Source organism: Bos javanicus, chromosome 5 (genome assembly GCF_032452875.1).
Source record: "Bos javanicus breed banteng chromosome 5, ARS-OSU_banteng_1.0, whole genome shotgun sequence".
Classification (NCBI taxonomy): Eukaryota; Metazoa; Chordata; class Mammalia; order Artiodactyla; family Bovidae; genus Bos; species Bos javanicus.
The window spans coordinates 115,226,751-115,249,555 of NC_083872.1; the positions used below are offsets into that span (position 1 = coordinate 115,226,751).

General features: G+C 49.6%; 1 protein-coding gene across 1 annotated transcript in view; it reads left to right on the forward strand.

Annotated features, from left to right (window-relative positions):
- The first annotated feature begins 8 nt into the window (after window positions 1–8).
- The window catches only part of SAMM50 (SAMM50 sorting and assembly machinery component), a 30,466-nt gene continuing 7,669 nt past the window's right edge, over window positions 9–22,805 (forward strand). Inside the window, exons 1-12 of the mRNA XM_061418806.1 lie at window positions 9–179; window positions 5,294–5,404; window positions 6,649–6,750; window positions 7,482–7,569; window positions 9,745–9,851; window positions 10,984–11,114; window positions 11,354–11,441; window positions 12,587–12,715; window positions 13,212–13,283; window positions 14,537–14,623; window positions 17,407–17,477; window positions 18,716–18,783. Of these exons, the coding sequence (XP_061274790.1) occupies window positions 159–179; window positions 5,294–5,404; window positions 6,649–6,750; window positions 7,482–7,569; window positions 9,745–9,851; window positions 10,984–11,114; window positions 11,354–11,441; window positions 12,587–12,715; window positions 13,212–13,283; window positions 14,537–14,623; window positions 17,407–17,477; window positions 18,716–18,783 (1,075 nt within the window). The 5' untranslated portion in view covers window positions 9–158. The remainder of the gene's footprint in view (window positions 180–5,293; window positions 5,405–6,648; window positions 6,751–7,481; window positions 7,570–9,744; window positions 9,852–10,983; window positions 11,115–11,353; window positions 11,442–12,586; window positions 12,716–13,211; window positions 13,284–14,536; window positions 14,624–17,406; window positions 17,478–18,715; window positions 18,784–22,805) is intronic.

Here is a 22,805-nt window from a genome sequence, read left to right on the forward strand (position 1 = left end):
GCGGGACATCATGGCCGCCCCCAGTCCGCAGCGTCTAGGGGCTTGTGGGTGTTGCCTTAACCCGGAGCTCGGTCACCGGAGCCCCGCCCTCTGTCCTCACCCGCCGAGCCTTCGTCCGGCCGGGACTGCTCTGGGAGGCGGCGGCCAGAGAGGGAGCCATGGGGACGGTGCACGCCCGGGTAAGAGGCCCAGCGACCCGCGCGGGCTGCGTGACCTCGGGGCGGGCGCCGCGGGGAGACGCTCTCGCGGCTGCGCCCGGGGCTGCCCGGGTAAAAAGAGGGCGGCGGGGCCCGCTAGCCTTCGGGGAACGGTGCCGGGGTGGGGGTGGGGGGAGCCCCAGCGCTGCGCCGCCGCGGGCCGGGTGGAGGAGGCCGCAAAGATGCCTCCACCCGCTACGGCAGGCTTCCGAACTGGAAAACCGATACCCAGAGGAGAGACCTGACTTGCCCAAGGTCACTTAGCAGTGGGGCCTAGAAAGGGCCAGCAGGCTTTCCGCGATGTCTTGCAGCGGAGGAATAAATTTTTTCTGCCCTCAGCGGTTTCGGGCGTCTGAGTTCCTTCAGTTCAGTCGCTCGGTCGTGTCCGACTCTTTGCGACCCCGTGGACTGCAGCATCCCAGGCCTCCCTGTCCATCACCGACTCCCGGAGTTAGCTCAGACTCATGTCCATTGAGTCGGTGATGTCCCCCAACCATCTCATCTTCTGTCGTCCCTTCTCCTCCCTCCTTCAATCTTTCCCAGCATCAGGATCTTTTCCAATGAGTTGGTTTCTTCGCATCAGGTGGCCAAAGTATTGGAATTTCAGCTATAGCATCAGTCCTTCCAAAGAATATTCAGTACCGATTTCCTTTAGGATGGACTGGTTGGATCTCCTTGCAGTCCAAGGGACTCTCAAGAGTCTTCTCCAACACCACAGTTCAAAAGCATCAATTCTTCGGCGCTCAGCTTTCTTTATAGTCCAACTCTCCCATCCATCCATGACCACTGGAAAAACCAGAGCTTTGACTAGATGGATCTCTGTTGGCAAAGTAATGTCTCTGCTTTTTTGCTTTTTCCAGTCTCTCCCGCTCAGCCGCTGCTGGGGTCTTGTGAGGCTTTCCTAGAGCAGGAAGCATCTTCTGAAGTCTTCCAACCCAGGCTCAGGAGTCCTCATGTCTCCTGGTTACCGCCGCGCAAAGAGGAAACCCGGCTGAGTGGAGGCAGTAATAGTGTCCACTCACTGGGCCCTTGGGAGAATTGAAACAGAATGCATGTAAATGCACTTGCTTGCCTGCGGTGCGGTAGGCAGACTGCCCAGCTGCTCTCCTTTATCGCAATCTTAACTGAGGCCCAGAGAAAGAAAATATGTCCAAGGCCTTACTGTTCAAGCCTCAGAATGTTCTGAAACTGAATGTTCGGAACCATCTGCATGTTCCTGAGTCCCAGCCCACAGCACAACTTTTTCTGCAGCGTAGATAGCTGCGCTGCTCAGAAGTTTTCAGGAGTTTTCCTGAATTTAGCACAGATGTCTCAGCATGGTGTCCGGAATTGAACTTAACCTCCCTTTGCCAGATATTTCCTTCAAATAAAACACTATTTGGACCGTGCTGGTGGGCATAGCTCCTCTCTCTCATCACTCGCAATAGCTAGCGAAACGGGCCAGTCTCTTAGAAGTGAAGTGAAGGTTCCTCATTCGTGTCCGACTCTTTGCGACCCCGTGGACTATACAGTCCATGGAATTCTCCAGGCCAGAATACTGGAGTGGGGAGCCTTTCCCTTCTCCAGGGGATCGTCCCAACCCAGGGATCGAACCCAGGTCTCCCGCATTGCAGGTGGATTCTTTACCAGCTGAGCCACAAAGAAAGCCCATGGTTTTTTAGAAGTCAGTTCAAATCATTTTCTGCACAAACCTTGTCTCCCGTCCGTTCCTCATTTTGGATGTGCTACCAACCTCCTTGATTGACATTTCTATTCTGGTGCTCTGTTTTAGCTCTGCATTTTTCACTTAACCTTTTAGATTCTTAGTTTCTAGATGACAATATGAACTACATCTTATTTGCCTTGGATCCCTTGTAGCATCTTGGCAAAGTTGTTTACCGATGGTCAGCTGTGTGCTGCCTGGCACTGTTCTAGGTGCTCAGAGTACAGGAACAAAAAGACTTTGCTTTTATCGAGCTCCTTTGACACTGAAACTGCCACTCCTTTGTTGAATATATTGACAAAAAATAATTTCAGTTCTTTAACTTCACTAGCTAGTGTTTGAATTTTTTGGTCAGAACTCACAGTAAGAAAACTTCCCATATTTGCTATCTAGTACCTTCATGCATATGTGAAACAAAAGTTTTCTGAATCAGGACCTCCCTGGCGGTCCAGTGGTTGGGATGCTGTTTCCACTGTGGGGCGGGGGGTGCAGGAAAGGTTCAATCCCAGGTTGGGGAGCTAGGATCCCAAACATTTCGTGGCAAGACCAAAAAATTTAAAAAAAAATTGGAATAAAAAAGTTTTCTGAAACAGTATTTATCATCTTTTTGTTTTCTGGTATTTTCTGTCTCATTCTAGTCTATATCACTTTAAAGATGGTGTTCATAACTCATTAAATTTATTTCATGTCCTGTTTCTTCTGTTAGCACTGCCTTGCCCAGTGCTTGGCATGTGGTGCTCGGTAAAGTTTGTCGACTCACAGTAGACATCTGCTTAAAGGTTAGAGGCTGGATCCAAATATTTATTTTAATTCATTTCACTGACTACTTAGCCAGGCACTGCAATGTAAATTCTGTGAAGGTGAGACTCTTGCAAGTGTTTGTCACGTAGTGAATGGATATTTGGTGAATGAATGAATCTCTACTGGTGAAGCAGTTAATCTAGGACATCAAGCTTTGGTGCAATTGGTGAGACTGTAAAGACACCATCTGTTGAACTTAAAGTGTAAATTTTGGATTTAAGACTACAAATGGGTGTGACAAGTCTTTGGTGGAATATGTTCTGTGCTTCGAGATTTTAGGAACCACAAGGGAATTTTTTTTAGCACAATAGCACATGAACTTTATGTCCAGACAAAAATCTGTTTGTCAAGCATTCGGATTTAGAACAATGAATATGTGTGTATGTTCCTAACCATAGTATATACTGTGCATGTAGGATTTACTCATCTGTAATACACTTTTAGCACTATGTAAAATCCCAGGGACAGGGGAGCCTGGTGGGCTGCCGTCTATGGGGTCGCACAGAGTTGGACACGACTGAAGGGACTTAGCAAACGTAAATACAGAAGCATGTTCATGAAAGGTTGCATTAAAAAGTTACTATTTTAGGGACTTCCCTGGCAGTCCAGTGGTTAAGACTTCGCCTTCCAATGCAGGAGGTGTTTGTCTGATCCCTGGTCAGAAAGCTAAGATCCCACATGCCTTGTGGCCAAAAAACCAACAAACATAAACCAGAAGCAATATGATAACAGACTCAATAAAGACTTTAAAAATGGTCCACATTAAAAAAAATTAAAAAGTTACTATTTTGATTTGTTCGCATGTTTGAGAAATACAGTAATGATCCCGTTTTAAATATTTACACAACAAAAGTGAAAGGATAATTATGTGAAATAAATTCTATTTCTTTGCCCAACATCATCTTCCCTTTTTACTCATGTAAATAATCCATGTCAACCCCCGGGGGAAGGACCCAGTCTGTCTTATTCACGGCTGCCTTCCCTGCTCTTAAGCAGACAGTAGGCACTCAGATATTTATTAAACTTGAGAACAAAAGAAAAAAAATAATTCACTAACCCATTCCATAAATGCGTATTTCTGATATAGCCGGGCAGGTAAAAATAGAAAGGAGTACTTGCCAAGGTCGTAAACTTCGGCCGAGGGGTATCCCTGTGAAGGAGGGCCGGATTCTCGCTGAAGAAGCAGGGACGGCTCACAGAGGAGATAACGCGGAGGGTGGTTCTTCAGCTCACCTCTGGGGAGGAGGCTGGTTGTCCTGGGCGGAGAGGACCGGGGGCGCCCAGACAGGAGGGCGAGGGCTGCGCGTGGTCGGGTCGAGTCTGGAGTAGTGGAAGGGGCTGCGTAGTGGAGCTCCTCCGCGCCCCGCTGAGGAGTCCGCTGCACTGCGTCCCTGGGGGCGCTTTTTAGGGCCAGGATGGGAAAGCGGCCATGGTACTGTCAGGCAGTTCCTTTCCAGAGGGCCAGCGCCATGATGAAGGGTGTGCTGACAGGCCACTGAACACTCCAGGGAAAAGGCGAGAACGGCCCGGAGCCCGCCTTGCTGCACGGTCCGCAGGCGGCAGACACGCCCGCGCGCTTCAGAAGTGCTTCTCTCTGGAGAGAGCTGGTGGCGGGAGGAAGCAGCCGGCTACGGGTACCATGGTGCTCCCAGAGCTGCCTGTGTGTGCACCCACCTGGTGCCACTCGAGCGTCTGGGAGTCACGTTGTTCAGTCGTGTCTGATTCTTTGTGACCCCGTGAAGTGAAGTCGCTCAGTCGTGTCCGACTCTTTGCGACCCCATGGACTGTAGTCCACCAGGCTCCACCATCCATGGGATTTTCCAGGCAAGGGTCCTGGAGTGGGTTGCCATTGCCTTCTCCAGATCTTCCCTACCCAGGGATTGAACCCGGGTCTCCAGCAATGTATTGGCTCCGGCTTTACCATGTGACCCCGTGGACTGAAGCAATTATGTATGTAATAAATATACCATATTATATGTGCATTGTTTTGCATACTATTATCATATCTCCATAATTATTACTGTAGAATCCTTCCTCAGAAGATGCTTGAACGCTTTGGAGGTAATGTCACTTCAGACTGAAGGACTGCTTTCTGGCATATGCTGCTCCCCTCAGTGTGTAAGTGAGACTTTCTGAACCAAAACAAATCTTATCAGAGTCCGAAGAAGTATCTTTAAATAATTTGGTGTGTTAATGTAACTATCCTAGATTGTATCTAGTTTTGATTTAAAAAAATGAGGACGCTTTCTATAACAGGAAAGCAATTTTTTTTTTTTGTTTTCACATGGGTCTCAGGTGTACAGAGCTAAGTTCTTGGAACAGTCATTGTAGTTTGCGCCTGATCCTTTTGTTGATTAATTTTCACCTTTGTTTTCTGTAATAACAATACTCTGGACCCCGAAGGGTCACTGTCAGCCGAAGGCTCGCAAGTCGACAGCTGCTCCCATTCTCTGTGCTCCCCACCCCACTGCCACCAGCACTAGAAGGGGCTGTGGTCCTGAGTTTTCTGGAGTGCCATCTGAAGACGAAAACGAAAAGATTTGGCTTTTTAATGGAAGTTCATTTATCTGTGGTTCCCCCCACTCCCTTTCAGAGTTTGGAGCCTCTTCCAGCCAGTGGACCTGATTTCGGAGCATTAGGAGAAGAAGCTGAATTTGTTGAAGTTGAACCTGAAGCTAAGCAGGAAATTCTTGAGAACAAGGATGTATGTATCCCATGGAGGGCGAGGGCTCCATACTGTTGTTGCTAGAAGCACTCGCTTCCACAAACCGCTGGGAAAACAGACGGGTTAATCTTGTTGACACCTTAATCAAAGAAGAGTTTGCAGCCAGCTACATTTTAGAAAGACTGGACGCTGAAAGAAATAGCTTCTGGTTTTAGAGGAACAGTTTTTTCTTGGTGATTCTTTGTGTGGGAAGGGTAAACAAACCCATTTTTGTATTTCTGTTAGGAAAAAAACCCAAAAGTATTTCAAAGAGAAACTCAAGTGGTGTTAAAATTTAAACTGTGTTCCCTCCTCCCAGAAAAGACTTTGGGTCTTGAATGAAACTTTTTCTAAACTTTGTTGCCTTTGAAATTAAATAGAGAAACGTAAACACATTTTAATTAGTTCTTTTTCTATTTTAAATTTACTTAGTTTTAATTGGAGGATAATTGCTTTACCCTGTTGTGTTGGTTTCTGCCATACATCGACCTGAATCAGCCATAGGTGAACATATGTCGCTGCCCTCTTGAACCTCCCTCTCGCCTTCCTCCCTTTGATTAGTTCTTTGATTACGATTGTAGTATAGTGTTCTGATCACCTATAAGTCATGCAGGCCCTAGCACTCCCCGTTATGCCTGCTTGATTTTTCTCTGTTACTCACTACCATCTACTCTACTATGTACATTGCCTGTTTCTCTCCCTTTTAGAATATAACCTCCATAGAGTCAGAAATTTTTAAGTTTTGGTTGCTGATATATTCTCAGTGTTCAGTATGATACTTGGTTCATAGGTAATCAGTGCATTTTCATTGAATGAATGAATGAAGTAAGTCTTTATAGACAAGGGAAAGGCTCTGAGCTGGTGTTTATCATGCCATATTGAGATCCACACAGGATCTCTTGCAAAATACTCAGTTATTAAACCAGGTCACAGTCGGCATCATCCAGAGGCCAGTGCCCCAGGGAGCATGTGGGGAAGGGGGTCCAGAGGATCTCTGCACCCTGCCTGGCTTTAGGACTGACCTGGCCCTTGGTCATCTGGCTGCAGGGAGCTTGTAAGTCTAGTTCACTAGTCAGTTCAAGGGACCAGTTGTTTTGAAAAGGCATGGAGTTAAGAAACGTGGCTCATTAAATTAAAAAAAGAAAGTCTTTGAAAGTAACTTTAGGCATTTGTCTTTGGCCTTGGCGTCTGATCTTTTGCCGCATCTTGTCCTCAACAGTCTTGTGTCCCCTTATCACGTCCAGGTGGTGGTTCAACATGTGCATTTCGATGGACTTGGAAGGACTAAGGACGACATCATCATGTATGAAATTAGAGATGTTTTTAAGGCTAAAAACCTTATTGAGGCAAGTATTCCCCTCTGTGTGGCCTTTTTCCCATCCCTTCTGGAGACCCCGTGGACCTCTGCTCGCACCACCGGGTATCCCGCCCCCACTGATGAGCTCGCCTCCTCCCGGGAAGGGGGCTGAACCCCCTTCGTTCCCAGAAGCCCCCCCACAAACTGACATGCTCTCGCGTCCACCCTGACCCCAGAGAAGAGGTGTTTTCCCGTCCTGCCCAGGGCCGCCCATCCCCGTGTCCCTTGCAGCCATCCCAGCTTTGCTGCAGAGCTGCTGGTGGGGGGTCTTGACCCTTCCTGCACCCCCCTGGTGCTCAGCGCACTTTCCCTTCAGGGCCCTCCATGACCATGGGGGCTGGGCTCTTCCCTGCCACCCACCCCTGCCGACTCCTCGGGCCCTTACTTGTTTATGCCCCGCATCTTTCCCGGCTTGCACCGTCCTCTCCTCTGTGGCTTTCTTGTGTCTGCTCTCGGAACCACACTTAGGCGCCTGGCAGAGTCGCCAGCAGCTTCCTCGTGACCACGTCTGGCTGGCTCCAGCCCCCATTGCATGTGATCTCTTAAGCAGTGTTCAGCCATTCCCGCTTTTAAAAATATAGTATTTTTTTTTAAAGATTAATATTCTTCTCAGGGAATCATCAACTTTGCACGAATGCTAAGCCGCCAGCTTGGTCTCACAGCCACCGTGTATGTCTCTGTATCTTAGAGGAATACAGTTTCTGTTTTTCTCTCTTACAGGTTATGAGGAAATCTCACGAAGCCCGTGAAAAGTTGCTGCGTCTAGGAATATTCAGACAAGTGGATGTTTTGATCGATACGTGTCAGGGTAGGCATCCTGGTTGCAGCTTCTCTCTGATTTCACCTAGGATATGTTCCCCTAGGATCACGGACGCTATTTACGTGTCCAGGCAGAGAGCACATGCGTTCTCAAGGAATTCACTGGGTCTTCAAGTCAGGCTGAGGGAGGTCAGGTGACTTTGAAGATGCTGCTTGCTGATGGGACCAGGGTTCTGAGAAGGAGAGAGCCGGGCTTTTTCGGGATAGCCCACCCCAGCGGGTGTCTGAATAAGCTCTTGGCAGATTCCACCTAAATATATGTTAAGAAGAGGAGGCAAGTGGGAGTCAGATTTCACTTTTGAGCGTCTGTTCACTTCCTCAATTGCTATGATATTGGGCAGCTGTCTTACCTTGGTGTTTATTCTTTGGTTAATGAGTCCATGCCGTAGGAAGAGCCCGTGGCAGATAAGACATGGTATCTTTCCAAAGAAGCTTCTGGTCAAGTGGAAGAGGGTTGGGGACAGACAGAGAAGTGAGGACAGTTCAGCTGATAGGTTGTGCTGTATGGGGGCGAGGCCCTGGAGGAGGAGACCTAGTCTCTCGGTCAGCAGAGGCAAAGTGGATCAGAGAAGACTTCCTGGACGAGGTGACACAGATGCTGAGACCTAAAAGATGCGCATGAGTGCGTTTGGGGAGCAGGGCTGATGAGGAATGTTCTAGGGAGAGAGAATAGGCCCTGTGGCCAGAGAGAAAGGGTCATTGGGTGGACGCCAGGGCTCCAGAGCCAGAAGGCAGTCATGGGGATGAGTGAAGCAAGACGAGGCAGGAGAAGGATCAGGAGACGGGTTGTGAAGGACTCCGTGTGTGGCGGTTCACTCCGTTCTGATGTCCCCCAAAAAATACATACTTGGAATGAATCAGAGAACAAGTGAACTCTTCAGGATTGAGTGAAAGATAATTTTGAGAAGATGAAAATGAAACAGAATATGAAAGTGCTTGCAAAAATATAAAATGCTGTGTAAATGAAAGACGTTTCTATTACCTGGAATACAGAGTCATCTGTGACTAACAGAGGCCCCTGGTCTCTCTCCCCTAGCGGGACAGGGTGCGACAGTGGCCCTTGCCAGTGCTCCGGAGTGCTTACTGGTGGCGAGTCCTGGGGTGACGTTTAGATTTAGCGCTCTCCTGTCTTTTGTGAATGTGATGTGTATGTGGTCAGCTGGTTCACTCCTGTCTGTGGTTCTCCACCCTGGCTGCCTTTAGAACTACCCAGGAGCTTTTAAGAAAGAATGTGGACATCATCCATTTGTCAGATGTCTAGAATGTGCAGTGCCCAAAGTGAACCTTAGCGCAGGCCACACTTGAGTTAACAGGAACATCTCTCTGTTGGTTCATCAGTTGTAACAAACATGGCCACCAGTGCAGCATGTGAATGGGGGGAGGGGGTGTGTGTAGAGGGGGCTTATGGGAACTCTCTGTACTTTCTGCTCAGTTTTTCTATAAACCTAAAACCGCTCCTCTAAACAATAAATTCTGCTAATTAAAAAAAAAAGTGGCGCCAAGGCTCCAGCCTGGACCAGCTGAATCTGAGAGTTCGGGAGCCCCTGCCTGGGTGTCCGTGGGTCTGACAGCTCCCAGAGGCCGTGGGTGTCCAGCCAGGGCTGCAGGATCAACCTCGGCCTTTCTGGCGCTCAGGGCCCTGCCCTGCAGGACCCTCGATGGGTGAGGGGCAGCTCTACTGAACTCAGGCCCATGCCACCAGCTTGGGAAGGACAGAACCATCCACGTCCTACATCCGGCTCCAGCTCTTGCTTCTCCGTCAGGGTTACTCAAGCCCCTCTCACTCGAATTCCACGTTTTAACGTCCATTGAACTGAGGCCCCCCCCGGCATTTTTAAGGAGCTCATTTGTGGGGGAACAAGTACCGTAAGGAAGTAATGCAAATGATGTGTGTTTACATAATGCTGCTGCTGCTGCTTATGACTCCTTTCAGCAGCAGCTGAAAGACCTCGCGGTCTTCCACCACGGAAACCAGAGCCGTGTGTCGGGATGTGATGGGGTTTTCACGCATGTTCCTGGGCTTTAGACCACGGTGTGTGTGTTCCGAAGGAGGCTATAAAGTCAGCGGAGGCTCAGTTTGCATCCTGCCATTTATCTCAGCGGGACAGAAAATAAAGCTGCACACCCACGCTGCCTTAACTGTTTCATCTTTCGCGCTTACTAGGTGATGATGCACTTCCCAACGGGTTAGATGTTACCTTTGAAGTAACTGAGTTAAGGAGGCTAACGGGCAGTTACAACACCATGGTCGGGAACAACGAAGGCAGTATGGTAAGACACGGGCTTTCCCTTCCTGAGGGTGGGACTTGCCATAGTGAACTTCTAATTTTTTAAAAAATGTTTCTTTATTTGCCTGTTCTGGTCTCGGCTGTGGCGTGAGGGATCTGCTTCCCTGACCAGGCCCCCGCATGGCGAGTGTGGAGTCCCAGTCACCAGGAAGTCCCCAGTTGTGAACTATGCTCTAAAAACTAATGGTAGTTCCAGAACTTTTCCATGACCTTTAGTCTTTATTTGTAAGCTGTCCTGTGGTTCTCATTAATCTTCCTAGAGCTGATTACAACACGCTTTGTTATGAAGATGGGTTGTTTGAGAACGGGGTGTCGATAACCCATGTTCATATTAATAGTTTCTTCTTCAAATTCTCCTGAACTCCAAGTACACAGAGTCCGTTTCTCTGAGCTTCACAGTCAGCAGGATTAGCCTAACCCTAACATTCATCAGGCTTGTGCCCCCGGCAGAGGCAGGCTTTAAAGAAGAGCAATTACAGATGAAAGGTGGACCCTCGTGTACATCTTTACTCCGTGTCTGTGAGAGTTATTCCTTGCATCTAAACCCCTACTGTTTTTCTTTTTTGTATGATTCCATTTTTTTCCTTAAACTTTTTATTTTGCATTAGGGTGTAGCTGATAAACAGTGTTGTGATGGTTTCAGGTGGACAGCAAAGGGACGCATGCGTGTATCCATTCTCCCCCAAGCTCTCCTCCCATCCAGGCTGCTGCGAAACATTGAGTGCAGGTCCTTATTGGTTATCCATTTTAAATACAGCCGTGTGTACATGTCCATCCCAGACTCGCTCACTCTCCCTCCCCCTCCCTTCCCTACCAGTAACCCTAAGTTTGTCCCCTAAGTCCGTGAGAGGTGTGTATATATAACAGAATATTACTCAGCCATTAAGCAGAGCGAAACAATGCCATTTGCAGCAACGTGGGTGGATCTAGAGACTGTCGTGCCGAGTGAGGTAACTCAGGGAAGGGGACACACACACCCCTTGTAAGTGGGCTGTCGTGCCGAGTGAGGTAACTCAGGGAAGGGGACACACACACCCCTTGTAAGTGGGCTCTAAAAAGAAGTGACGCAGATGAACCTACTTACAGAACCTCTGCTGTTTCTCTTTTGCTCCCAGGTCCTTGGCCTCAAACTCCCCAATCTTCTAGGCCGGGCAGAAAAGGTGACTTTCCAGTTTTCCTATGGAACAAAAGAGACTTCGTATGGCCTGTCCTTCTTCAAACCACAGCCTGGAAACTTCGATAGAAAGTAGGAAGCCCAGCGGATCGCTGTGTTCAGTGGCCTGGTTTAGGGGTTAAGGTAGCCGTAGTGGACGTTTCTGAAGAGAAACTTTGCAGGATCAGCCAACGCTTCTGTTGCGTCACCACACACGTAGATTTCCCTGTGCAGATGAGCCCCGAGGCGTAGCTGTGAATCTGTTGATTTAGGTGGTGCTCCAGGTATAACCACCTTCCCAGCGTGTAAAGCTCTGTCCCCTTGTCTTCTAGTTTCTCCGTAAACTTATACAAAGTCACGGGACAGTTCCCTTGGAGCTCGCTCCGGGAGACAGACCGAGGCGTGTCAGCAGAGTACAGCGTGAGTGGCTTTCCCGTCCTTCCCTCTGTGTGCCTACGTGGGACCTGATCCCCAGGCTCGGCCGAGGGGGCGGGGCCAGGCGCGCATCCACAGTGGGCTAAGCTTGGAGCCGGGGCCCCGTCGCTGGGGTCACCCTCGCTGCCTGTCCTGCTGCCAGCTGCCTCCCGGGCGGCCCCTCCCCACTCGCCAAGTGCCCGTTGCCAGGGCCAGAGAGGGTGGCCAACTCCCACAGCGGCAGGTACTTTGCCCCGGTCGCGTCTCTTCCCTGCCCCTGACTTCCTGGGACACCGTCTGTTTGTCCTTCCTCGTGAACGCTCAGATCGATCGCTCCTGACAGCCAGTTAAGGTCACATCAGGTTACCGGATGCTTTCATCATTGGTTTATAGCGCGTTCCCTTCCGGCGGGATGCATCGCGTGGAATTACTGTTGTTTGACCATTTTTCAATTTTACAACGAACCCTGCTCTTCTTTACCTTCCTTTCTAGCTTGTCCCCCTTCCTCCCCTCCTGGTGTAGGCTTTAGTTTGATGAGGAAAGACTTGAGGCACGTGCTTTGTAAAAGTAGTTCCTCACGTGCGGTCTTCAGACCCGCTGCTTCTGCCTCTCCTGCACATTCATGGCCCTGCATGCCCTGCTGGGTGAGCATCTCCAGAGAGGGGCCCAGGAAGCTATTGTGGCATGCCCCCCACCCAGTACCTCCACTCATCACGGACTTGTGACCCCGTCTCCCTACTCTTCTCTGGGGGCTGAGGTGGCTCACGTGGGTCACCCTGCCTGGCTTCAGCAAACCAGGTGGGGTGCGTGTCCCGTGGTCTTTCGGATGGAAAAGAAACCAGGTGGTTATAAAGTTCCCTGCAGTGTCAGACCAGCGACGTCCGTCTCCTGGCTCAGAGCACAGCCCTGCTGCTCAAACAGTTTTTCCCTCTGATGGCGACCCTGGCTTTCTCCCCAGTCCTGCCCCGCCCGCCTCCACTCCCTCCTTCCCAGCTTGCCTTGTCTTGGTCTCTTCCCATCCCATCGTTTCACAGAGCGTCTTAGTTTTTGATCGGCTAACAATCTAATGACGCGTCACCCCACGACCCGGGCTGGGATGACGCCGCGTCCACGCAGCACGAAGGCTAACGGTTCTCTGCGTTTGCTCGCAGTTTCCCACCTGGAAGACGAGCCACACGGTCAAGTGGGAGGGCGTCTGGCGGGAGCTGGGCTGCCTCTCCAGGGTCGCGTCCTTCGCCGTCCGGAAGGAGAGCGGGCACTCGCTGAAGTCGTCTCTCTCAGTAAGGGCTCTGCGTCTGCCGTCGACGTGGGCCTGCCCTGGTGCAGCCAGGCCGTATGCGTTGGGAGAATCGCGTTTACCTGCATCAGGAGGGACTGAGCGCGTCACGGTTGGGGCAGCTAGAACGGTGGCTAGGACCGGTCACTGTAAATATCTGGACACAGCCTCACGTCCTTTTTTCCTGAGTAACATCGGAGGTGATGGATATGGAGGGAATAAGGGCCCACCGTGGTGTCTTAGCCGGAAGCAGGCTGAGCTGACGTCCATCAGAGCATCACGCTCCCTGAGAAAACAGGGCTGGGGACGGGCTCGGAGTCACCCAGCCAGCAGACATGCCCTGTCTCCCTGACTCTGTTGGGTCCTCACACAGAATGGGAGGTTTTCCTGAAGGTGAAGCCACCTAAGGGAACACTCGGCACTGAGCTTGGTGAGCAGCCAGCGCTCAGGGAGTGTCATTCCATATTAAAGCGCAAACACCCTGTCCTTACCTCTTCCAGCACTCGATGGTCATCGACTCTCGGAACTCCTCCATCCTGCCGAAAAGAGGTGCTTTGTTGAAAGTGAACCAGGTGAGCGGTCCCTCCCCTGTGGCCCCGCAGGCTCCTGGGGGACTGGGGCGTCCCTCGGGGCGGTCACGTGGTTAATACTTGCAGCTGCCTTTAGCTGTAAAGGTCGTTCTGGAATGGCCTGCGAGGGTGTCCCTCCCTCCCAGGGTTCCTAGCCCTGGATTTGCTCCCTCCGCTCAGACTCTGCCTTCATGGAGCTGAGTCGGGATGAGGTGCCAGGATGCCGTGTCACGTCACAGACAGGAGCCCAGTCGGGACTTGGTGGGGCTGGTTTCCTTGGTGGTCCTCGATGAGCACACAAGCCCGGGGTTGTAACCCTGACACTGGCAGGGCCCAGCTGGCGACCTCGGGGAGAAGCTGGCTGGGGACGGGGCTCCGACCCTCTGTCTGCCTGAACTCAGTGTCAGAGGAGCAGCTGGGAATCCAGTTTTCATATGCTGTTGCTGCTGCTAAGTCACTTAGTCATGTCCGACCCTGTGTGACCCCATAGATGGCAGCCCACCAGGCTCCTCTGTCCCTGGGATTCTCCAGGCAAGAACACTGGAGCGGATCACCATTCCTTCTGCAATGCATACATGCATGCTAAGTCGCTTCAGTCGTGTCCGACTCTGTGCGGCCCAATGGACAGTAGCCCGCCAGGCTCCTCTGTCCACGGGACTCTCTAGGCAAGAGTACTGGAGTGGGCTGCCTTTTCCTTCTCCCATTTTCATATGAAAATGAAATTGTGAGAGATGGGCTAATATTCTTTTTCCGAGCACTGATTGGGCCGAACAAGTCATGTCATCCTGTTACTGTTCACTTGCTAAGTCGTGCCTGACTCTTTGCGACCCCATGGACTGTAGCCCTCCAGGCTCCTCTGTCCATGGGATTTCCTAGGCAAGAATACTGGAATAGGTTACCATTTCCTACTCCAAGGGATTTTCCCAACCCGGGGATTGAACCCTCATCTCCTGCATCGGCAGGCAGGTTCTCTGCGCCTGAGCCACCGTCCTTAGCAAGCTCTGTAATGAACATCGGTGTCGCCAGTGTTTTCCTGGCGCGTGTAAGCAGCGACTTCTCTGTGGTCGCTCTGTGTTTGGTGACAGTGTCTCTGCCAGGCCCCTGATGCTGTCCCGAACGACCAGCAGGCAGCCTCTGGGACACAGACGTGGTCTGTTGCCTTTCTAAAAATACAGAACAACAGCCTGTAGTGCTGACTGCAGTGACTCTGCAGTCAGTCTGTGGGCTCCATACCACCTGAGGATCCTCCCCGACAGGAGCTGGCTGGCTACACCGGAGGGGACGTGAGCTTCTTAAAAGAAGATTTTGAGCTTCAGTTGAATAAACAACTCATCCTTGACACAGTGAGTATCTCGTCAGCTGCTTGTCACCTGTGTTTCTGGAATCTGACTAGATCCTAGTTCCCGAATATCTAAAGCTCGGAAGAGGAAATAAGAACAGTCACGCTTAAAGCTCAAGTGCGTCATCTCTTAAGTGTGGCCAGAATTGAGGCTGCTCTGGGGAGAAGCGATGGTTAGCTCCTTTAAAACTCACCTGTCAGTCATCTCACACGGAAGAGCCCCTTCCCCACTCACCATCATCTCAGGGCCGTCAAGAAACGTGTCTGGAGGACAAGTGTGCCTCCGTCTTTGCCTCCTGATGTTACGTCCCTAGAAATTCTGCGTCTTCACCTGACTTTTCTAGGTCTTTAGGCTCTGGGTGTCTCTAGGAATCTGTGTGTTAAATGTTTTTAACCAGCTTTGGTTTAGTTCCTCCTGCTTCCCTCAGGACCTGAGGAGCGAGTGACCAGATTCTGCCCGAAGCAGTGGAGCCCCAGGCCGGGAGACACTGTGCCTGTTGTCCACTCTTCCTAGCGCCTGGGTGGCTGGGGACAGCTCTCCACACCCCACTGCTGCCTCAGAACCTGGGGGCAAGGCGCGAGTTCTGACGAAACAGTACACACGTCTGACCGTGAAATCGTTTATCACTGCTTCCGATCGGTCCTGGACTCAGCGCACTCAGAATGTGGTCCCTGCCTTTTCTTTTTCTCTGCTTCTCCGGAGGCTGCCGGGGCCGATTTCCTGTTGAGTTCAGCGAGCTCTCTCCTGTCCCCTCCTGTGCCCGCTCCCTGGCACACCGCCAGCCCTCCTGGACTGCATCATGCCTTCTCCTCCCATGCCTCGATGTCTCTTCCTTGGCCTCCTTTCCCTCCGTCCATCCATCTGCCCGCCCATCTGTCCTCCCACCTGTCCATTCGGCGTACATCCATCCCTCCCTTCTTCTCACACAGACTGGCTGGCTGCCAGGCACTGTCTGGGCACCAAGAACACCCCAGTAAATAAAGCAGTCCGTGCTCTCACACGCTAGTGGAGGGGGAGTCCCGCAAGCACCGAGATGGATATGTAACCTGGCAGGTGGTGATGAGAGGCGGGAAGAGCAGGGCAGCAGACTGAAGGGGTAGAAGGTGGCCATGGGGGTGCTGCCTCATCGTCGTTGGTCGGGGGGGGAGGGGGGCGTCTTTAATGAGCCCCTCCACCCTCAGGGGTGTCTCCCCCTGCCCCCAACCCACCCGGGGACAGCCATGTGAGGTGCATAAAGCAGCTCATTTTTAGTAACAGGCCGTGGGATTTCAGTGGGGTGAGTGGGGAGTCAGGACAGGAGGGAATCAGGGGGTGGGCTCATCGTCCTGCTGGTGTTGAAGAATTGGGGTGCCCGGTGCTGGAGGGAGCGGGTGGAGATGCCTAGGTGTGGGGGCACCTGGGGCTCCCGTGGTCACTGAGCTCAGCGGGACACGTGGCACGGTGGGCCTGTCTTGGCGGGGCATCAGTGCTCCTTGTCGCCCCCCGCCCCTTAGGTCGTGACCGTTGGGGGGTCGGGGCGGGGAGGACAGTCTGCCAGGAGCGTCTTGTCCAAGGGGCGGCCGCCCCACCGCGCACCAGGCTCCAGCCCCTCGCCCTGTTTTGCAGCAGTCTGTCCCGTTGTTGAGCAAAGACGCATTTCTCAGAATAGAACGTGCGCTTGGCCCTCTCTGCCCACTCTGCCCCGGTTTTCATCTGCGATTCTTCCTACAGAAGCTTCTAAAAACGAGCCCTCTGGGCAGCTTTGAAGGATGTGGACTTTGCATGTCCAAGAGGACAAGTTGGGCAGAAGCCTGTGGGGAGCGCTCAGGAGATGCCGGGGTGCATGATGACGGCCAGGGGTCAGGAGCCCAGAGGGCCCACTGTGGTCTCAGGCATCACCGGGGCATTTCTGGGCAGGGATGACATGGCGTGAAGATCAGATCCCTGCATGGGATCATTCACCGCCCCGACCCTGACCTGTCAGACGAAAGTGCGGTCCCCAAGGGTTGGGTTGGACGTGTGTTTCTCTGCATTTCTTTTTTTTTCCTTTGTTTTATTATTTATTTTTGGCCATTCTGGGCTTTCATTGCTCTGCAGGCTTTTCTCTGGTCAGATTGTGAGGGTTTCGCATTGTGGCAGCTTCCCTCATTGTAGAGTGCGAGCTCTAGGGCTCCCATCATTGCGCTCCTGGGCCCTAGAATGCAGACTCAGTAGTTGGGGTGCACGGGCTTAGTTGCTCTGCAGCACCTGCGGTCTTCCCAGATTGGGGATCAAACCTGTGTCTCCAGCATCAGCAGATGGATTCGTTACCATGGAGCCACCAGCAAAGCCCTGAATTTCTTAGTTGTAGCATTTTCTTACCTGCTGCCTCCCTCTCCTGAGATGCCAGGTACCCTCAGGACGTGAGGCCAAGCCACAGAGGCCTTTGGATGCCGACTCCCTTGTCGGGGCCTGGTCCCCCTCCATCTGGCCGTGGCATGGCTACTGGGCTTGGCTTCTCAGAAGGGAGGGTGCTGCCCAGTGTCAGAGCCAGGCCCTGCTGAGGGTTTGGGCTTGTTTTTTTGCTTATGTCTCATACGTCTTGAAATTTGAAGTTGCGAGTTACACAGATACCCTCAGAACGCTTCGAGCTGTGGCTCTTCCCCTGCCCGAGCCAGGCGTTCCCCTCTGCAGCCTTCACGCCCCAGCCCAGAGCTCCGCACTGGACACGCGGGGCTGTGACCAGACCTCAGCGCATTTTCTGTCCGCTGATACTAGGAAGGAAAGAAACGCTGGAAGAAAACGGTTGTTTGTTTCTATTTCAATAGGTTTTTTCCGCATCTCTCTGGGGTGGCATGTTGGTACCTATGGGTGATAAACCGTCGAGCATTGCTGATAGGTAAGTGATAATAAACGAATGGGTGGTTTGCAAGTGGCTTCCTTTGGATCTTTCTGGTTGGTTTCTTACAAAAGAAGTTTACCTATTTAGGAGAGCACTTATTTCACATTCTAATTTAGTTTTTAGGTTTAAGCTAATTTCAAAATACCCTGTATAGCTTTATGCTGATTTTTAAAAAACAAGAAGGATGCAAAAATGTATGCAAAATGTAGTATGTCACCAATTTAATACAGATGTGTACATAAATTTGTATGTATATACTCTCACACAAATACACATTCACAAAAAATTGATTAACAGTAAGTACCTTTGACCCTGAACAAACGTGAGTTTGATCACGGGGGTCCACCTGTCGGTGGGCATCCTTCAGCAGTACACTGCAGCACTGCGTGGCCAGGAGTTGGTTACATCTGTGGCTGTGGAGGAAGCCCAGACCGCAGGATATATTTGGGTTAACCTCTGAGTTGTTCAAGTGAAAGAAAGTGAAAGTCGCTCAGTGGTATCTGACTCTTTGCAACCCCATGGACTGTAGCCTACCAGCCTCCTCTGTCCATGGGATTTCCCAGACAAGAATACTGGAGTGGGTTGCAGTCTCCTTCTCCAGGGGATCTTCCCGACCCAGGGACTGAACCCGGGTCTCCTGCATTGCAGGCAGATTCTTTACTGTCAGAGCCACAAGGGAAGCCAGTGGGTTGTTTAAGGATTCACTGTAATCCTAAATGTTAACCCTGCTTGCAATGACAGGATTGTTTTATTACTTTCTTAAATGTTTCTCTGTGTTTCTATAACATATACGGGGCTTCCCTGGTGGCTCCGTGGTAAAGAATCTGCCTGCCAATGCAGGAGATGCAGGTTTGATCCCTGGATCAGGATGATCCACGTGAGAAGGAAATGGCAACCTGCTCCAGTATTCTTGCCTGGGAAATCCCATGGACAGAGGAGCCTGGCGGCCTATAGTCCATGGGGGTCGCAAAGAGCTGGACAGGACTAAGCGACTAAACGATAACCCGTGTGAACTTTTTTCTTTCATACTCAAAGAGAACATACAATTTTTAATATAATGAAGTATCTCCCCGCCCCCAAAGCTTGGATTTTAATGGCGTTCTCCGTTCTCGCGTGCATCTCCCCAGTCCTGAGATGTGCAGCGCGTGGCGATGTGGGCCCCCCAGAAGCGAGCGTGCCCTCTGCACTTGCGGTGTGTGACAGCGACTTCCTCTGACAGCTCTTCCCTCTTCCAGGTTCTACCTTGGCGGACCCACCAGCGTGCGGGGCTTCAGCATGCACAGCGTCGGGCCACAGAGCGAAGGTCTGTCCTTTCCCAAAATACACCATGTTGAAAAAAAACCAAAGCTGCATTTACATCTCATTTTTGAACCCTGTATTTGTTTGTTTAAATTACAAAATAATATATACTTACCACTCCCTCAGTAACAGTATATGAAAAGATGCTTATAAGAATAAGTACTTTATCATTTTTTATGGCTACTTATTTTATCTCATTGACAAACTACAATTTTTTATTTTTTTAATTTTATTTTATTTTTAAACTTTACAATATTGTATTGGTTTTGCCAAATATTGAAATGAATCCACCACAGGTATACATGTGTCCCCCATTCTGAACCCTCCTCCCTTCATCCTCCCCGTACCATCCCTCTGGGTCATCCCAGTGCACCAGCCCCAAGCATCCAGTATCGTGCATCGAACCTGGACTGGTGACTCGTTTCATACATGATATTATACATGTTTCAATGTCATTCTCCCAAATCTTCCCACCCTCTCCCTCTCCCACAGAGTCCATAAGACTGTTCTATACATCAGCGTCTCTTTTGCTGTCTCGTATACAGGGTTATTGTTATCATTTTTCTAAATTCCATATATATACGTTAGTATACTGTATTGGTGTTTTTCTTTCTGGCTTACTTCACTCTGTATAATAGGCTCCAGTTTCATCCACCTCATTAGAACTGATTCAAATGTATTCTTTTTAATGGCTGAGTAATACTCCATTGTGTATATGTGCCATAGCTTTCTTATCCATTCATCTGATGGGCATCTAGGTTGCTTCCATGTCCTGGCTACAAACTACAATTTTTTTAAGTAGTGTACTTTATTTAAAATGTTAAAAAATGCATATAGTAAAAGTAAACAATAAACATGCATTTTTATAAAAATACTTAGAGAAAATATAACTAAACATTAGTTATGGTTTTATCTGGGTGATGGGACTGATGAATGACATTTTTTTTAAAGTGTTTTTCTGCACTTTGCAAATTTTTCACACGTTTACATTAAGCTTGTTTACTGAGATATATAGTCAGTTTATAATATTACATAAATTTTAGTTGTGCAGTGTAGGGATTCATAAAATGTCGTCGACTCTATACCCTGTGTAATGGACTTTATTTTTGAGAGTAGTTTTAGGTTTAACAGAAAAATTGGGCACCGAGTGCAGCGCTCACCGTACACGCCCGTGGGACCCTTTTTCACCAGCGCCCTCTGTTAGCGTGGGGCGGTGTCACAGCTGATGCGCCAGCAGGGACGTGTTGCTGCTGCTGCTAAATGGCTCAGTTGTGTCCCACTCTGCGACCCCATGGACTGTAGCCCACCAGGCTCCTCTGTCCATGGGATTCTCCAGGCAAGAATACCGGAGCAGGTTGCCATTCCCTTCTCCAGGTACTGACCTGTTACTACCAACTAAGCCACATGGTTCCCGTGGGCATCCCCTGGCCTGTGCTGTGAAGTGTCCGGGTTTTGGCAGATGGGTGACGGCACGCGTCCATCGAGCGTTCACCCCCGAACATTCGCTGTGCTCCACCTGTTCATTCCCTCCTCCCTGCCTCCTCCTCTGCTCCTGACAGCCTCTGACCTTGACTTCCTCCCTGGTTTTGCCTTTTCCAGAATGTCATATAGTTGGAGTCACAGTACATGTGCTTTTCAGACTGGCTTTTTTGACGAAGCAGTACGCATTTCAGGTTCCTCTGTATCTTTTTCCCTCTTTTGGTCAATGTATTTATCACGTTTTGTTTACGTGTGTGTGTGTGTGTGTCTAAGGAGCTGTGTGTGTGTGTGTGTGTGTGTGTATGTGTGTGTCTTAATTGGAGTGTAGCTGGTTTATAGCATTGTATTCGTTTCAGATGTCCAGTGTGTGTGTATGTACTAAGGAGCTCTGTGTGTGTGTGTGTCTTAATTGGAGTGTAGCTAGTTTATAGCATTGTATTCGTTTCAGATGTCCTGTGTGTGTGTGTGTGTGTGTGTGTGTGTCTAAGGAGCTCTGTGTGTGTGTGTGTGTCTTAATTGGAGTGTAGCTGGTTTATAGCATTGTATTTGTTTCAGATGTCCAATATAGTGACTCGGCCCTCTGTGTCTTTTCATAGCTTGATTGCTCATATCTTTTTATCACCAAATAATACTCCCCCCACTGCCTGGCTGTTTCACAGGGTGGTTTATCCATTCACCTATTGAAGGACATCTTGCTTGCAGGACATCCAACTTTTCGCAATTACGAGTAAAGCTGATAGAGATATCTGTGTGCAGCTTTTTTTTATCTGGACGTAAGATTTTTCAGCTCGTTTGGATAAAAACCAAGGAGTGCAATTGCTGGATTGTATGGTAAAATTATGTTTAGCTTTGTAAGAAAATGCCAGACTGTCCTCCAAAATAGCAATACCATTTTGCATTCCCACCAGCAATGACTCAGAAAGATAAAAGCCTTATCATTTTTAATGGCTGCATATTTCACGTTCTTGCCATACTGTGACCTTTCTAAACCAAATCCCAAGTGTTAGACATTTAGACTGTTTTCTTTTTTTCTTATTTTAAATAACTGTGTGTCAGTGAATAACCTAACTCAATCTTTGTGCTTGTCTATAAGTTTTACTATATAATATAAAGTCCTAGGTTGGAATTGCTAGATCGATGGGTTTTGAGTATCCTCAGGGGTTTATATGGTGCTCAGTCATAGTCTGTCTAGCAGAGTGTGAGCATCCTGTTTCGGGAACTCTCTCCAGTCTCTGACGTTTTATTAGAGAATTGCCATGTATTATGAAAAACATCATTTAGATAGGACACGTTATTATATTATAAAATAGTCTATCCTGATTTTCTTAACTTTTTTTAAACATCTTTGTTGGTCTTATTTTATATTATTAAAAATAATGATCATCCACAGCATAAATTTTTGTACAAAATATAAATTACTTCTTTTCATTTGCTTTTAGGATGCTTTTATTAGTCTGTCCTTTTCTCTTGGAAAAGTAACAATTTCTTTTTTTCACTGTAGCAAGTATTATTTAGTGACTAGATAAAAGTTTTGGAGTCTTCCGTTTGCCTGAAAATTAAAACACAGTGATGTTTTATTTAATTACCTATTAAAAGGCCATTGGTAGGATTCTGTGAGTAAGGGTGTAAATCGCCGTAACTTTTTATGAAAGCGGTTTGACAATATTTATCAGGAGCCTAAAACGTATATATATACAAGAACTAGAAGGGAATGGCAACCCGCTCCAGTATTCTTGCCTGGAAAATCCCATGGACAGAGGATCCAGGCTGGCTACAGTCTGTAGGGGTCGCAAAGAGTTGGACACGACTGAGTGACCAACACACGTGGATAACAGCACTGAAAACTGGAAACCCAAATGCCCGCCAGCCATAGGACAGGCAGCTCAACGGTGTGTCTTCACACTGTGGTTTATCATATAGCAACGAGGACGAGCAAGTTAGGGCCGCTGATGGGGTGGGGTGGCCTGAACAAACTTAAGAAACATACGCCTCCCCGCAAAGAGTCAGCTCCAGCAGGTGCCCGCTCTGTGTTCCATCTGTGCAAAGTGTGGCAGCCGGGTAAAGAGCTCTGCGCTGTCGGGCGACACTGACGGTTGCCCTGGTGTGGGTGGTGATTAGAGAGGAGCACCGGGCCTCCCAGGGCGCTGCGCGTGTCTGTCTCTTGGTCTAGGTGCTCACTGTATCGTGTGTTCTGGGCCTGGAAATTCACTGCATTGTACACTTAGGATGTGTGTGCTTTTTGTGTGTATATTATCCTTCAAGACGGTTTAAAAACGTGTGTGTGCAGGAAAGCCCATCACAGGTTAACGTCCACTCTCAAGAAGCTGAACACCGACAGGACAGTAGTCAAGGGTAGGCTGTCACATCGGGCTTCCCTGCTGGCTCAGTCGGTAAAGAGTCAGCCTCCAGTGCGGGAGACTGCCTGCAGGAGCCCAGGCAGGTGCCATCTGTGGCCCAGAAGGTACCCTGGAGCAGGAAATGGCAATCCACTCCGGTATTCTGGCTTGGGAAATCTCATGGACAGCGCAGCCTGGTGGGCTACAGACT